This window comes from Pistacia vera, unplaced genomic scaffold (genome assembly GCF_008641045.1).
Source record: "Pistacia vera cultivar Batoury unplaced genomic scaffold, PisVer_v2 Contig927, whole genome shotgun sequence".
In the NCBI taxonomy this organism is placed as follows: domain Eukaryota; kingdom Viridiplantae; phylum Streptophyta; class Magnoliopsida; order Sapindales; family Anacardiaceae; genus Pistacia; species Pistacia vera.
The window spans coordinates 353,569-370,212 of NW_022196809.1; the positions used below are offsets into that span (position 1 = coordinate 353,569).

The window sequence follows — 16,644 nt, forward strand, 5'->3', positions numbered from 1 at the left end:
CTCTTGCTTAAATCGAATTTACTGTAGACCTGACCAAAATTCTCTAGGTTGGCGATATAGGAAAAATCAGATTTAAACTAATTCAATTTGGGATTTGGATTACGATTAAGTAACAAAAAGTAATTAATACATATATTATTTTCAAATTAAGTTTGCATCAAAGTGATGTAACATTGATTTATCATAAAATTTATATAATTCACATGACAACGATAAATATTATTAGGTTAAGGCATGTGGTATGATTGTTGAAAATTGTGTATGATTTGTTAATGGAGATGTGAAACCTCTAGGGTAACGACAATTCCATGTTCCTTTCATCTCCTCAGTCGTCACACAAAAAAGCAGTTGACTTTTGACCATCTCTAATTAATCTCCCGGTAATGAAAGTTCATATGTTACATTTCTAGATATTAATTCAGCCGTTCACATTAATTTAATTCATTTTAATGGACAGGTTTTGGCCTTTTTTCCAGGCCAGTGGGATTTTGTAACACAGATCTGCCGAGGTTTTATACTAAATGTTAGAGAGAACGGCATTTTCCCAACCAAGGTTTGGCGGAGCGACCCTGTCCCACCTATTAAGTTTCAAAACGACATTTTTTTACTATTCATCAGATTCTGCTAGTGTTTCCTATTAATATTTGACTAAAAGATAAAATACCCTTAAATAGTTTATTTTTTAATTAGTTTATTATAAACTAAAATTTAGTTAAGCCAAAGTTTTTACTCAAATGTAAAGATTTTTTTTTTTCCTTTCCTTATTTAATTAATTAGGAATATTAACTATTAAGATTTTCTATGTTAATTAGTGAAAATGAAAAACATTATATTAATAGATTATTGAATAATAGTGATGAGATATTTATGACATTATAAATAAATATTAAAGTCATTTAACTTTAAATAATTTTATATCATTACCCTTAACTTTTTAGTAAGGACTAACTATTCTTTCTTTTTTGACTTTTTAATATCTTACTTTTTGGCTAATTCAAAAATAACAAAAAATTTATAAAGTCAAATATTTATGGGTATTTTTGTCTTTTCAATCAAATATTAACAAAAAACATAACAGAACTTGACAAAGGGGGGGAAAGTGTCGTTTTGAAACTTGACGGGTGAGAAAGTATCATTTTGAAACTTGACGGGTGGGAAAGGGTTTGAGTAAACCACTTCTTCCCACCCAAGGTTTGCCTTATTGACACTTTTCCACCCAAAAAGTTTCAAAATCCCACTTTTTCACCAAAAGTTAATATTCCATTATTACCCAAAGCCAATTCAACCGATTCTAGTGGCAAAAAAAATATTTTCATCACCACCATTTGAAAATTCAGTCTTCTCTCTACAAAACTTCTCTCACTCTGACTCCTGATTTCTCGCTAATTATCGGCCATCGCAAAGCTAAAATTTCTTGTTCTTAGCCGATTTCCGGCTAATTCCAGTGATAAATATTCAATCAGTTACCATCATTCGATCTATTGACATCCACTCTACAAAAAACCTCTTACCATGTGTCTTGGTAACTCACTGAACATCGGCTGAGAAAGTGAACTGTATTTTGTTATTAATGGAATATAAATGTTGGGTAAGAAAGCATATTTTAAAACTTTTTGGGTGGAAAAATGCATTGAGGCAAACCTTGGGTGGGAAATAACATTTACTCTAATATTTCTGAATAATAACTAATTGCGTACAAAATTTCTGAACAACGAGTTTATGAAGGTATTAATTGTTACAATATCAAGTTTGTGGGAATAACGTTTCACCCCTAGTTTACTGTAACTTTTCTCCATTTTTTTAACGAGTAGGATTGTTTTTTGCCATGAGTTGACCTTTAAATGAAAACTTCGGGCGGTGGTGATTAAATTTAAGACACATAGCTGGGTAGGTATTGAATATAGGCTGTGCCAATGAAGGACAAAATTATCTTTAAATTTTGAAAAAAAAATGGTAGATTATCTCTAAAATATTCTCCCAATTATCCAACTCAATTAAAAATACAGGGATATTAATAAACTAATAAAATTTTTGGGGGATTAAACGAAAATAATCATCTTTCCCATTCCTAAACCAAATTAAAATTGATAGCTTGTCTCTAAAATAGCCTTTGTAGTATCCACATGGGCTTGGATGGAAAGTTTTTCCATTCGGCCGAAATAAATACAAATCCGACCCACATACTGCATCAGTGCATCTCTTAATACTCAACCCTTAAGGCCTTAACTCACATAACCTATTCATTTAGGTTGCAGTAAAGAATTTGTCTCCTTAGAGCGCCAAATTGAAGGAAGACACAATTAACTGGAAATTATAAAAATATTAGCCTCAAACAAATGACTTTTATGCTGCTTGAAATAGCTATTGGCTAAAAGATTGATTCCTCATTTTATTTTACTTCCACAAATACATGATGCCCCCCATGTAAGTTGCTGTTGAGCACGTATATCACATTGTTTATACCTTGAAAAGGGGTCAATTTTTTTATGAAGTATCATTTCTGCATATCGCTCCGACAATTAAGCTAGGTGAATCTTTTTTTTTTTTTTTTTTTGGTGATCGGGGGGTGTCTGGGTCAGTTTGCGTGTACCTCAACTAATCCTCCGAGTCCCTGAAGTTGACAGTCGGGTAAATCTCTTCAATGGCCACCCCTATTAGCAACCTAGGTAGATCGAACTCAAGACCTCTTGAATAATACATCTAAGAGTCCCAGTTGACAGCTGAACCACCCCAGTGGTGGTTGGCTAGGTGAATCTCCCTTGGACGATGTTGATTAACCCCTGTTGTGCTTTGAGCCACAATAGATTTATTACGTTCAAGGATTAGCCCAAAAAAATTGTCTTGACTGTGGAGTAGCTATTCTTGAGTTTCTTAGTTTACTAAGTGATGTGGACACAAGTTTTGGGTGGTGTTCACCAGACTTGCGTCTATAACTTATATTCATCCATAACAAAATGAAATCATAAACTGAATAATGAGATAATAGTAACTAGCGTGTTCGATTAAGAAATATGTTATGCCTAAAAAATCAATGCTGACATAAGTTTACATCAACAAGCACCAATCAGAGTTCGGGAAGGCTTTGCATAGCCTACAATCTGCCACGTCGCCACAAGATAGAGAGAATACGACTGTCACCAACTCAGAAAGCTCAAGTTTTGTCTGAAAATGAACTTGGTCCACACACATGTCCAAGCCCTATATAATTTAAGGATATTTCCTAAGTTATCAGCCAATGGGACGCAAAGAAGGACTTGCACGACACTTACCCACTTGCAGACTTGTAATCATTACCTTGAACTTAGCAACTATAAATAGAGGACTCCCCCTCACAAAATCAGGATCTCTGATTTTCATAAAAGCAAATAGCAAAGACAACCTACTAGAAAGAGACTGCTTAATATTCTCTCTGAATACCAAGCTCTTGTAATTCAGTTTGCAGTTCGCGACCCCTTTGTAACTTGGCTAACCAAGAACACTCATATAAAAGAAAACAGTGGATGTAGGAATCGCTTTAAGCATCCGAACCACTATAAAATTACCATTGCCTCATTTATTATTAAGTCTTTGCATGCTACTATGACCTAAATCCAAATCTCATATTAATCGCATGTAACTTCTAAGATCCGCTTAGCATTTTGCACGTGCGAAGTCGTTAGCGTCAAAATCACGCATCAATAGTTTGGCGCTAGCAGGAGGACTAGATCAACTCTTCATTCGGTAATTTCAACTGATTAATTAGTTCTATCTACAAAACTCATGGCTTGTGGTCTTGAAACTGAGCGTACTGGCACCAACAACGAGGAGATCCCCTGCGTTCAAGAGATTACTCCTTCTAAAGTAACTCCACCTCCCCAAAGTAATGCGGTGGGCATCCCCTCGACCTCTCAACTAGATTCAGCTATGATGGATTACCTGGAAAGGTTCAATAACACTCTCCAAACAATGAGCCAAAGGCTAGATCGATTGGATCAAGTCATGCCGCCAAACTCTGACAACGTGATACCACCCCAAAAACACCTATAGGTCATGCTAAAGCATGGAAACAAGCAAAAGCTCATACCATGCGCACTATAGTGCAAAAAGACAAGCGAAAGTGAGTGGTCGAACATGGGCATAGAGGCTCCAAAGGGCAAAAGAATACTGGTCGTGAGCTAGTAAGAATACCTGTCATCACCATGAGGCACTCCCACAAGTGTGCTCGACAGGAAAATTCCCACAATAGCCAAAATGATGGTCTTGGCCATCACCACGAGGGAAGTACCCACCATCTGCGGGTCAATTCTGACCACTATAGAGGTGAGGAAAATTCCCCAAGCCATTTAGTGCCTTCACAAGGCTCCAGCCAACATGTGTCAAGGCATGCCGAAGGCTCCGACCAAGGCAGTAAAAATTCTGACCTACGGTCTTTTCTCAATCGCAATCATAGGGAGCAAACCCACATTGTAGAATGTGATCCTCAGAGGTCTCCACTTCCTCAGATAAAAGAGTTATAGTGAGCTCTGGATCAGCTTAGAGCTTAGCAGAATGAGTAGGGGTAGGTCACTATGGTGTCTCCCTTTTCTCTAGCAGTTTTGACTGCCTAGTCCCCGTCAAGATTTAGAATGTCCGACATGAGAGCATTCGATGGGAATTCTGATCTGCAGGATTATCTCTATGAATTTAATGGCCTCATGGAACTTCACCAAGTTTCTAACTTGGTGAAATGTCGTTGCTTAGTAGTGACTCTGATTGCGCACTGTAATAGCCACTACTACTCAAAAGATTATAATGAAATACATATAAATACATTAAAGAAATTGGGCCCAAGTTTTTCTTTTATTAAACTATATAACATACTCTTTACAAACATATGCATATTTACACAAAATATATATAACGTATACAAAAAGTCATCAAAACATCAGGGACAGTGTAGCCACTCCTCCTCGCACGCCGACATCCATCCGACAGTGTCCTCACCTAGGTCCTGCAAAACATGGGAAACAACGGGGTGAGCACTAAAATAATGCTCAGTAAGAAATCCTCTACTCATACTAGCCCGGTAACTCTCTTTCTCTAATTCTTTCCTTAAACTCCTCGTTCAATTTCTCTTTGGGCACTTCTCTCTTTTTCCTCTTTCTCATAACTCTTTCATGAATCACGACCCCATCTTACCGGGGGCACGGCCGGGACTCACTCCCACTCTACGTGACCTCTATTCACTCTAGCCGATCGGACTCGGTTATGCATGGATTCGGAACCCTTGGCCATGTGAGTGTATAATCTCTCTCTCTCGGTACTCGGGTATAGCCCTCATCCGCATGCACTCTCACGGGCTACCACTTCCTATCTGATACTCATGCCGCTCTCTCAATGCGGCGTACATGCGGGAATACTCTACCCATTACTCACGGGTTCCCATCGCACAACCTACTCTATTCTCTTAACTCTTAAAGAACTTATACTCACATTCTATACTAAATCTCAAGCTACTTCTCAAGTGTATAAACAAAGGTGTAGAGCTATCTCATGCTCCCTAATGCACTAATGAAAGCCAACTACAAGATTTCCTCAAAACCGTCATTCTGCACAGGTCACACTAAAACAGCCATAACTTATGCTATACACCTCGGATTACTACGGTTCTGGTCTCGTTTCAAAGCTTAGAAACAGGGCTACAACTTCTCTGTTTTGGTCTCAGCCCAGTTCGAACCGCAAGATACTCAAACATTACTCCGAAAGTTACGGCAGTGACAGGGCAGATTTCACTTAGGCATTTCCTCAAACATCTCATGTGCATATAACACCCTACGAAATTACTACTAAACTTCATTTTTCTAGCCATCCAAATTGGGGAAAAACTCCCTCATTACTCATAATCCCTGTCAAGAAAAGCACTCCCAAAAAGGATTACACAACATCTCTCAAACTTCATCTCAAACTCCATTCTCAATACACATATCACAAACACTTCTATATAATCAATCCCAACTACTAAGACTAAGCACACATCTCATCTCAATTTTCAGTAGGTATACCATGTACATACATAATTAAAATAAGTCTCTACTCAAAGCTTAGTCATAACTCAACTTGGTTGGATTTACTTACCTTGTGCAAAGATGGCTTTTTAGCACTTTTCCTTCCCTTTGTGGACTTGTCTCTTCTCTACAACTCAAAACAACCAAAGACGCAACAACACAATAAGACTTCACTATAAATACAAGAAAACTCACATCTAAAGCATGAATTCTTACCTTAGGAAGTTTAGATGAAATCTCTACTCAAACCCCTTTAAATCCTTAGAACTCTTGGAAAATTGGGTGGAGAAATTGAGAGAATATGGGCAATTGGAAGAGGCGGTGGAATGAAATGAATAAGGGTTTCTTACACTTTACTCTTTTTAGTTCATATTATAAGCTTCATTTCCCATTTTGCCCTTGTCCTTTCTTGAAAATTCCATCTATATCCTTTGATTCTTTACAACTACACCCCCATACAAACACAATCTTACTAATTTCCTTTCATTTTACTCCCACTTTTCCTACTAATTAGGGGTAGAATGGTCATTGTGTCCCAAAAGAAGAATTCTCTAGAAAACTCAAGAATCTTGTTTTAGGCTCTTCGCCGCGACGAAGCATGTTTCGTCGCTCGGCGAAACAGGGCAGAACCTACCCGTAATGCAACTTCTCCTCCTCGCCGCGGCGAAGCTTCTTCTCGCCCCGGCGAAGTTTGGATTAACTTCACCAAAACTCAACCAATTTTCAAGGCAACAATTCAACCAACTCAACATATAAACTCAATTAAGTTGAAACATAAACTTTTAACTAATACAACAAACTTAAATACGTACTTCAAGTGGGATATTACAATTCTCCCCCCCTTAAAAGAATTGTCCCAAAATTCACACGAATAGCTCCGGGTACCTCTCCCGCATGTCTTGTTCCGTCTCCCATGTGGCTTCTCTACTGTGATTCCTCCAAAGAACCTTCACTAACGGAATATTCTTGTTCGGAGCTCTTTAATCTTCCGATCTAAAATCTGTACAGGGCGCTCCTCATACACAAGATTCTCTGAGTTCAATTCTTCTATACCAAGATGGGGAGGGATCACTTACGTACTTTCGCAGCATTGAGACATGGAAGACATCATGCACCTTGTCCATATGAGGTGGTAGTGCTAACCTGTAGGCAACCTTCCCAATTCGTTGCAATACTTCAAATGGACCAATATACCTTGTGTGCTAACTCCCTTTGTTCCCGAAGCGCATTACTCGTTTATAAGGGGAAACTTTCAAAAATACCTTATCACCACTTGGAACTCCACTTCTTTTCTCTTTAAGTCGGCATAACTCTTCTGTCTATCTTGGGCTTGCTTCATTCTACTTCGAATTAATCTTACATCCTCTATCATTTTCTGCGTCATTTCTGGCCCAAGAGCTGTACTCAACTCACTCCTTTCGCCAATCTACCCAATGTAGTGGAGACCTACATCTCTACCATACAAAGCCTCGTAAGGCGCCATCTTTATTGTAGACTGATAACTGTGTTGTAGGCAAACTCCACTAAAGGTAACTTTCATGCCATGTCATTCTATAATCCATACAGCAAGCTCTCAACATGTCCTCAAGTATCTGATTCGTTCTCTGTTTGGCCATCTGTCGAGGATGATAGGCTGTACTGAATGCCAAACGGGTACCCAAATTCCTCTGCAAACTAGTCCAGAAAGCTGAAACAAACCTCGAATCTCTGTCTGACACTATTGTCTTGGGCACACCGTGTAATCTGACTACCTCTTCACATAGATCTGAGCCAACTGATCTGAGGTGGTATTTTCCTTTACTGGAAGGAAATGGGCGGCCTTAGTTAACCTGTCCACAATCACCCAAATGGCATTATACACTCTCTGAACTCTAGGGAGACCTTGATAAAATCCATTGAAATACTTTCCCATTTCCACTCTGGAATACTAAGTGGATGAAGAACCCTGATGGCCGTTGATGTTCTGCTTTAACCTGTTGACAAGTCAAACATTTGGCTAAAACCCTGCAATGTCTTTCTTCATACCTGGCCACCAGTAACCCTTCTTACATCTTGATACATCTTGGTTGCTCGGGATGAGCAGTGTATGTGTGTGTCATGAGCCTCTGAAAGTATTCTCTTCTTCAACTCATCATTTTGAGGAATACTAACCGATTCCTGAAATAGAGAACACCATCCTGTAAGTGGAACTCCGTTACCTTGCCCTCATGCACTTGTTGAACTATTCTCTGACACCACTCATCGGTCACTTGCTTAACTTTGACTCCTCCAGTAAGTAGACTGAACCTCCAATCTAGCAATCCTTCCCGGTAGCACTTCAATCTGTTCCTTACACAACTCTTCTATCAATTCTTTCTGTCTAGTAAGCCGGGACAAGTAAGCTTTCCTGCTCAAAGCATAGCTACTACGTTGGCTTTCCCTGGTTGATACTTAATCTCACACTCATAATCCTTAACCAGCTCTAACCACCTTCTCTGTCTCATATTCAACTCCTTTTGTGTGAAAAAGTACTTTAAATCTTGTGATCGGTGTAGATTACTCTTGGCACCATAAAAATAATGCCTCCAAATCTTTAAAGCGAAGACCACTGCTGCCAACTCTAAATCATGCGTAGGGTATCTCGTCTCATACTCTTTCAATTGCCGTGAGGCATATGCTATTACCCTACCTAACTGATTAACACAGCACCAAGTCCTTGCAAAGAGGCATCCGTATAAATATCATAATCTACACCCTCCTGAGGCAACACTAACACTGGAGCTGTTGTAACCTCTTCTTTAACTCTTGAAAGCAGTCCTCACAAGCTTCTGACCATATATAGGAGTCTTCTGTTTGGTAAGAGTTGTCAATGGCTTAGCCAACTGGGCGAACCTTCAACAAATCGTCTGTAATAACCGGCAGGCCTAAAAACTTCGAACCTCTTTTACTGTCTTTGGCTCTGCCATTCAAGGATTGCTTTTATCTTACTCGGATACTGAAATCCCATCCTTCGACACTGTATGGCCCAGAAATATCACTTGATCGAGCCAAAACTCGCACTTCGAAAATTTAGCATACAACTGCCTTTCTCTCAACCGTTGCAACACTATTCTCAAATGTTCCTCATGCTCTTCTCTCGACTTGAATAAACCAGGATATCATCTATGAAAACACTATAAATTGATCCAACAATCATGAAATACCCGGTTCATCAAGTCCATAAATACGGCTGGGGCATTAGTCAACCCAAACGGCATCACTATAAGCTCATAGTGCCCATACCTGTACGAAAAGCAGTCTTAGCTACATCCTACTCAGCCACTCTTACTTGATGGTACCTTGACCTCAAATCAATCTTGGAGAACACCGCTGCTCCCTTCAACTGATCAAACAAATCGTCTATTCGAGGTAGCGGGTATTTATTCTTCACTGTCACCTTATTCAATTCTCTGTAATCAATACACATCCGTAGTGATCCATCTTTCTTCTGACAAACAAAATTGGGGCTCCCAGGGAGAATGACTCGGTCGGATAAAACCTTTATCTAGAAGTTCCTGGAGTTGCTTCTTTAACTCTTGAAGCTCTGCTGGGGCCATTCGATAAGGGGCTTAGATATAGGTGCTGTTCCTGGTGCCAGTCAATACTAACTCAACCTCTCTTCCGGCGGTAAACCCGGTAAGTCTTCCGGAAACCATCTAAAAATTCTCGAACTATCGACACCCTCTGAATTTCTGGCTGTAGAACATCACCACTTTGTACTACGTGAGCATATATCCAGAAACACCTTTTTCAACATTTTCTCGCTTTTATACTACTAATCAACATACTCAATCGATGGCCCCTCCGAAACTAAACTATCTCCATTATCGAGATTAAATCTCGCTTTTCTTTTCCGACAATCAATTTACTCTCCATTCCTCCCTAGGAAATCCATACCCAAATTACATCAAAATCGGGCATATCGAAGACTATTAAGTGACTACCAACTCCGACTGGATCACTATAGACTCTCTATCAATCTCTTGAGTCAACAACACTTACTCCATCAGGTAACTCTATCTTAATGGGCTGACTCACTTTAACAGGTTTCAAGCTTAATCTCTCTATCATCCATGGAAATGAAAGAATGCGTGGCTCCAGAATCAATCAAAGCATATAAGAAAACAGCATGAAAAACAACTGACCAGTTACAGCTGATGGACTGGCCGGCTTCACCCGTGCCACTGTAAACACCCTGGCATTCGTACCTCTAGGGATAGGAACCAGCGGTGGAAGGGGAGCTTTACAATCTCTCCACATATGCCCGGCTGTCGGCACTTGTAGCACACATTGCTCTCTCAAACACTCTCCTGGATGGTTCCTCCCACACCTAGCACAAGGGGGAAACCCTTCGTTCTGGGCCGCTTAAACTGCCGATCTCTCCTATTTCCCTTGGTGAAACTCTTCTTGGCCGTACTCTCTGTTCTTTGTGACATCTACTCTCTCCCTCTGTAAGGTGGTGGAGGCTCACTAGGTACTGTCAAAGTCAATCCTTCTGCAATATACTTGTTCACAAGATCTCTGCCCTTAAAGCCCGTGCTAGAGCTTCACTGTAGGTATGAGGGGGGCCGACTCCGTCATACATCTCGAGCAATATTGATCTCAACCCTTGCACAAACTTATCTCTCCTTAACTCCGGTGTATACAACTATTCCGGGTGCAAAACGAGCAAGGAATTAAATCTTACTGAATATTCCTTCACGTACTAGTCCCCTGCTTCAAGTGAATAAACTCTTGGACTTTCTCATGTACTCGATCTTCTGTTCGGTACTTGGCCTCAAAAAACCTTCTGAATTCCTCCCAAGTCATCGAGGCTATGTCATGAGTTTCCTCCATTAATTCCCACCATATCCGGGCATCTCCCTTGAACAAGAAACTGAATATCTGATCCTCTCTCGATCGTTCAGGGGAAACAATGCCGCCGTCCGCTCTACAGACTTAAACCACTCCTGCCTCTAGCGGGTCCCTTGTACCCTTAAAGCTGTGGCGGTGATTTGATTTATAAGCCCCTGAATCGGATCAATCGAGTCTGTACTGGCTGAGGTACCAGCCCTTTCGCTCTTGTCTCAGAGGCGGTCTCATTGGAAGTTCAGTTCTCTCCTGAACTACCTCTCCCCTAACTCTCCGCTAAAACCTGTGTACTATAGCTCGATCCTCGTCCATCAAGGGTAGGGGGAGTCGATTTGGTGGGTTGGAGGATTCTCCCTCATGCATCACACTACCCTTCCTCCTGTTACTACGCCTCATCTACAAAACAATATACTTGATCAATTCAAAAGAACACTTAAAGTAAGGAAAGAATTAGTTCACACAGTCGGCTATCGGACGTCGTAGCGAGGAATGGCACACTGTCAACCCAAAATCTCGGCTCTGATACCAAAAGTAATAGCCAACTACTCAAAAGATTATAATGAAATACATATAAATAACATAAAGAAATTGGGCCAAGTTTTTTTTTATAAACAATATACATACTCTTTACAAACATATGCATATTTACACAAAAATATATATAAGTATACAAAAAGTCATCAAAACATCAGGGACAGTGTAGCCACTCCTCCTCGCACGCCGACATCCATCCGACAGTGTCCTCACCTAGGTCCTGAAAACATGGGAAAACAAACGGGGTGAGCACTAAAATAATGCTCAGTAAGTAAATCCTCTACATCAGCACCCGGTAAATCTCTTTCTCTAATTCTTCCTTACAATCCTCGTTCAATTTCTCTTGGGCACTTCTCTTTTTCCTCTTTCTCATAACTCTTTCATGAATCACGACCCCATCTACCGGGGGCACGGCCGGGACTCACTCCCACTTACGTGACCTTATTCACTTAGCCGATCGGACTCGGTTATGCATGGATTCGGAACCTTGGCCAGTGAGTGTATAATCTCTCTCTCGGGTACTCGGTATAGCCCTCATCCGCATGCACTCTCGGGCTACACCACTTCTCTATCTGATACCATGCCGCTCTCTCATGCGGGTACCTGCGGAATACTCTACCCATTACTCACGGGTTCCCCATGCAAACCTACTCTATTCTTTAACTCTAAAGAACTTATACTCACATTCTATACTAAATCTCAAGCTACTCTCAAGTGTATAAACAAAGGTGTAGAGCTATCTCATGCTCTAATGCACTAATGAAATGCCAACTACAAGATTTCCTCAAAACCGTATTCTGCCAGGTCACACTAAAACAGCCAAACTTATGCTATACACCTCGGATTACTACGGTTCTGGTCTCGTTTCAAAGCTTAGAAACAGGGCTACAACTTCTCTGTTTTGGTCTCAGCCCAGTTCGAACCGCAAGATACTAAACATTACTCCGAAAGTTCGGCAGTGACAGGGCAGATTTCACTTAGGCATTCCTCAAACATCTCATGTGCATAAAACACCCTACGAAAATTACTAATAAACTTCATTTTTCTAGCCATCACATTGGGGAAAAACTCCCTCAATTACTCAAATCCCTGTCAAGAAAAGCACTCCCCAAAAGGATTACACAACATCTCTCAAACTTCATCTAAACTCCATTCTCAATACACATATCAACAACACTTTCATATATAATCAATCCAACTACTAAGACTAAGCACACATCTCATCTCAATTTTCAGTAGGTATACCATGTAATACATAATTAAAATAAGTTCTACTCAAGCATTAGTCATAACTCAAATTGTTGGATTTACTTACTGTGCAAAGATGGCTTCTTTAGCACTTTTCCTTCCCTTTGTGGACTGTCTCTTCTCTACAACTCAAAACAACACCAAGGACAGCAACAACACAATAAGACTTCACTATAAATACAAGAAAACTCACATCTAAAGCATGAATTCTTACCTTAGGAAGTTTAGATGAAATCTTACTCAAAACCCCTCTTAAATCCCTTAGAACTCTTGAAAATTGGGTGGAGAAATTGAGAGAATATGGGCAATGGAAGAGGCGGGTGGAAATGTGAATAAGGGTTTTCTCTCACTTTACTCTTTTTAGTTCATATTAAAGCTTCATCCATTTTGCCCTTGTCCTTTTTGAAAATTCCATCTATATCCTTTGATTCTTTACAACTACACCCCATACAAACACAATCTCTACTAAATTTCCTTTCATTTTACTCCCCCTTTCCTACTATTAGGGGGAGAATGGTCATTGTGTCCCAAAAGAAGAATTCTCTAGAAAACTCAAGAATCTTGTTTTAGGCTCTTGCCACGGCGAAGCATGTTTGTCGCCTCGGCGAAACAGGGCAGAACCTACCCGTAATGCAACTTCTCCTCCTCACCGCGGCGAAGCTTCTTCTTCGCCCCGGTGAAGTTTGGATTTCCAACTTCACCAAAACTCAACCAATTTTCAAGGCAACAATTCAACCAACTCAACATATAAACTCAATTTAAGTTGAAACAATAAACTTTTAACTAATACAACAAATCTTAAATACGTACTTCAAGTGGGATATTACACGCACGCCAAACGTCATGGCAGCAAATGAGTTTGTTATTTTTGAGACACTTCTAGGCCAATCAGAAGTTCTCAATATCGTTATGCTATCTCAGCAACATACGATAGGAAAAGAATGAATCTCTCAGTCCTACATTGATAGGTTTCACAAGGAACTGAATAAGGTGGCTAATATACCAGAAGATTCAGTTTAGACTCTAATTATTACTGAAGTTTGCTTACAAACCAACTTGTGGAAGAAACTGAAATCTGAGGATGATATTTCCCTGACTTGCTTTTATAATCTCACAGAAAAATATCTGATGATAAAAAACTTAGTGGCAGCTTTAAATCACCATGACCTCGAGCCTTTGACCAATGTTCCCAGTCGAAGGGAAGAAAAACAGGGAGAGAGTAGTAGAAGATCTGATCGCAAATGGGCAAATGATGATCAGAGAAAGGGAAAGAAACAATGGTTTAAGCCTAAGAAATCCTATGCCCAAGTTCCTCATCGCGATCGAGATCTATTTACTCCACTCAATGCATCAGTTTTAACTATTCTGGATAAGTCAGAAGAAGTTAATCTGCTCGGAGAGCCAGAGCCCATGAAGAAACCTACATCTAAAAGGAACGACAAGAAATACTACTGTTACCATCGGGATAATGGGCACCATACTGATGAATGTCGAGCTCTTAATCAAGCAATTGAAGACCTCATTCAAAAGGGGCACTTCAAGGAGTATGTTGATGGTCCAACTCCCAGAAGGCAGAATGATCAAGAAGGTGATAAGAAAAGGCATCGAGGTTGCAAAGGTCTTTATATGGTAAGGACCATCTTTGGAAGACCTCATATAGCCAGAAACTCTCGCAATGCATAAGAAAAGTATGCTCGAGAGGTTAGGCATGAGCTTAAATGTTTTGAATTTGGAACCGCGACCTAGTAATGTGCGTAAAGGATAGGAGATTACCTTCTCTAAGAAAGATGAGGATGCGCTCGTTGTCTTGGCTAAAATAGGAAGGTGTGAAGTCCACAGGATGTTGGTGGACAATGGGAGTGCCGTAAATATCTTATTTCAATGGGCTTTTATGGAGATGAGATTAGAAGAGACAGATCTAAAGCCTATCACAACTCCTCTTCGTGGTTTTACGGGGGACCACCTAACTCTCTGAGGAATTATTTCACTTTCGGTCAGTTTGGGAGATACCCACGAAGTGACCAAATGACAGAATTTTTGGCAGTGGATTGTCCATAAGCTTTTAATGGCATCCCAGGACGACCTCTACTTCAAAATTTCAAGGTTGTCACCTCCATCTACCATCAGAAGATGAAGTTTCCCACTTTGACGTGGTGTGGGAAAGTTAAGGGATCACAATGTGAATCTTGCGACTGCTATAATACGACAATGCAGATGGCATGCAAAGGGAAATGAAAGCCTGTAGGCATTCCTAAATAGGCAATAACGATCAACAGGATGAGTCATAGCTTGGTCCAATGGAAGACAGTATCGATCCTTGTGTTCAAGAGGAGTATTCCCATAATAGGTTCGTTGAGACTTTATCTGAGGTTTCGATCGACGAGAATGAGTTGACTCATGTCCTGAGAATTGGAAGCAATCTCAGCCCTCAGCTCGCAACCCATTTAGCAAGCTTCCTCAAATAGAATATAGATATTTTTGCATAGACTCATGCTGACATGGTTGGGATCAGCTTGGAAGTTATATGTCATGCACTTAACATTGACGGTGAAGTCAAGCCATCTTTCCAAAAGAGAAGAGCTATGAACCCAGAGCGATATGCTGCTTTTGAGGTTGAGGTGGACAAGCTCTTCTCAATTGGGTTCATTCGGGAAGCTCATTATCCCAATTGGGTTGCCAATCCTGTTTTGGTGAAAAAGCCCAACGGTAAGTGGCGTACTTACGTTGATTTCACGGATCTCAACAAAGCCTACCCAAATGACAGTTTCCCTCTACCAAGAATATATCAGCTCGTTAATGCCACTTCCAAGCACGAGTTGCTAAGCTTCACGGATGCCTATTCGAGATATAATTAGATTCTGATGTTCACATCTGACGAGAAGCATACCTCGTTTATCGTAGATCGAGGATTGTACTATTAGAAGGTTATGCCCTTCGATATGAAAAACGCTAGGGCAACCTACCAACGTCTGGTTAACCATATGTTTTTCAAGCAGATAAAAAAATCAACGAGGGTCTATGTCGATGACATGCTAGTCAAGTTGCATGTCACTTTAAATCACATAGCTAACCTCACGGAAATGTTTAATATACTCCAGAGATATATAATGAAACTTAACCCCTTAAGTGTTTGTTCGGAGTATCTTCCAAAAAATTTATGGGGTATATGGTTAACCATCGGGGAATTGAAGTTAACCCCGAAAAGATCCAAGCTCTTCTAGAGATAAAAAGTCTCGCCAATCACAAGCAAGTTTACAGCTTGAATGAGAGAATAGCGGCTCTCAATCGCTTCATATCAAGAGCAACAGATCATTGTTTGCCGTTCTTTAATATACTCAGAGCCAACAAGAAATTTGAATGGACTTCAGAGTGTGAGCAAGTCTTCCAGAGAATAAAAGAGCATCTCAAAAAACCACCTCTTTTGTCCAAGCCTCTTCTCAAGGAAATTTTGTTTCTCTACCTGTTCGTTTCTCAATATACGGTTAGCGTAGCTCTCATTCAGAAAGAAGGCAGGATCTAATGGCTAGTGTATTACACAAGCAAACAATTACTGGATATTGAGTCAAGGTATCTAGAGATGGAACGATCAGCCCTTACCTTGGTGATCACTTCTAGGAAGCTGCGACCTTATTTTCATGCCCACACCATTCATGTGTTAACAAATTACCCACTCAGACAGGTCCTTCAAAAGCTAAAGGTCTTGGGTAAATTACTCAAATGGGCCATATAATAAAGTTAATTCGATCTACGTTATAGATCGATAGCATCTATCAAAGGGCAAGTTGTAGCTGACTTTATATTGAAGTTTTCCTATCAGCCAGATCCGAAACCCTAACAGCTAGCCAACGAAGACATCCAAGAATCTGTTAATAGGTCTTCTAATAGAAAAAGAGCCGGAGCTGGTCTTCTGCTCATTAGTCTTGAGGGAACTCACATTTATGAAGCCTTTAGGTTCGGATTCAAAGCCACG

General features: G+C 40.2%; 1 protein-coding gene across 1 annotated transcript; it reads left to right on the plus strand.

Moving 5' to 3' along the window:
* The first annotated feature begins 3,759 nt into the window (after nucleotides 1–3,759).
* On the plus strand, nucleotides 3,760–15,529 carry LOC116120143. Its single transcript, XM_031406079.1, has 2 exons — nucleotides 3,760–3,923; nucleotides 15,187–15,529. Exons 1-2 carry the CDS (start codon nucleotides 3,760–3,762, stop codon nucleotides 15,527–15,529), a joined length of 507 nt encoding a protein of 168 aa, XP_031261939.1.
* Nucleotides 15,530–16,644: the final 1,115 nt, after the last annotated feature.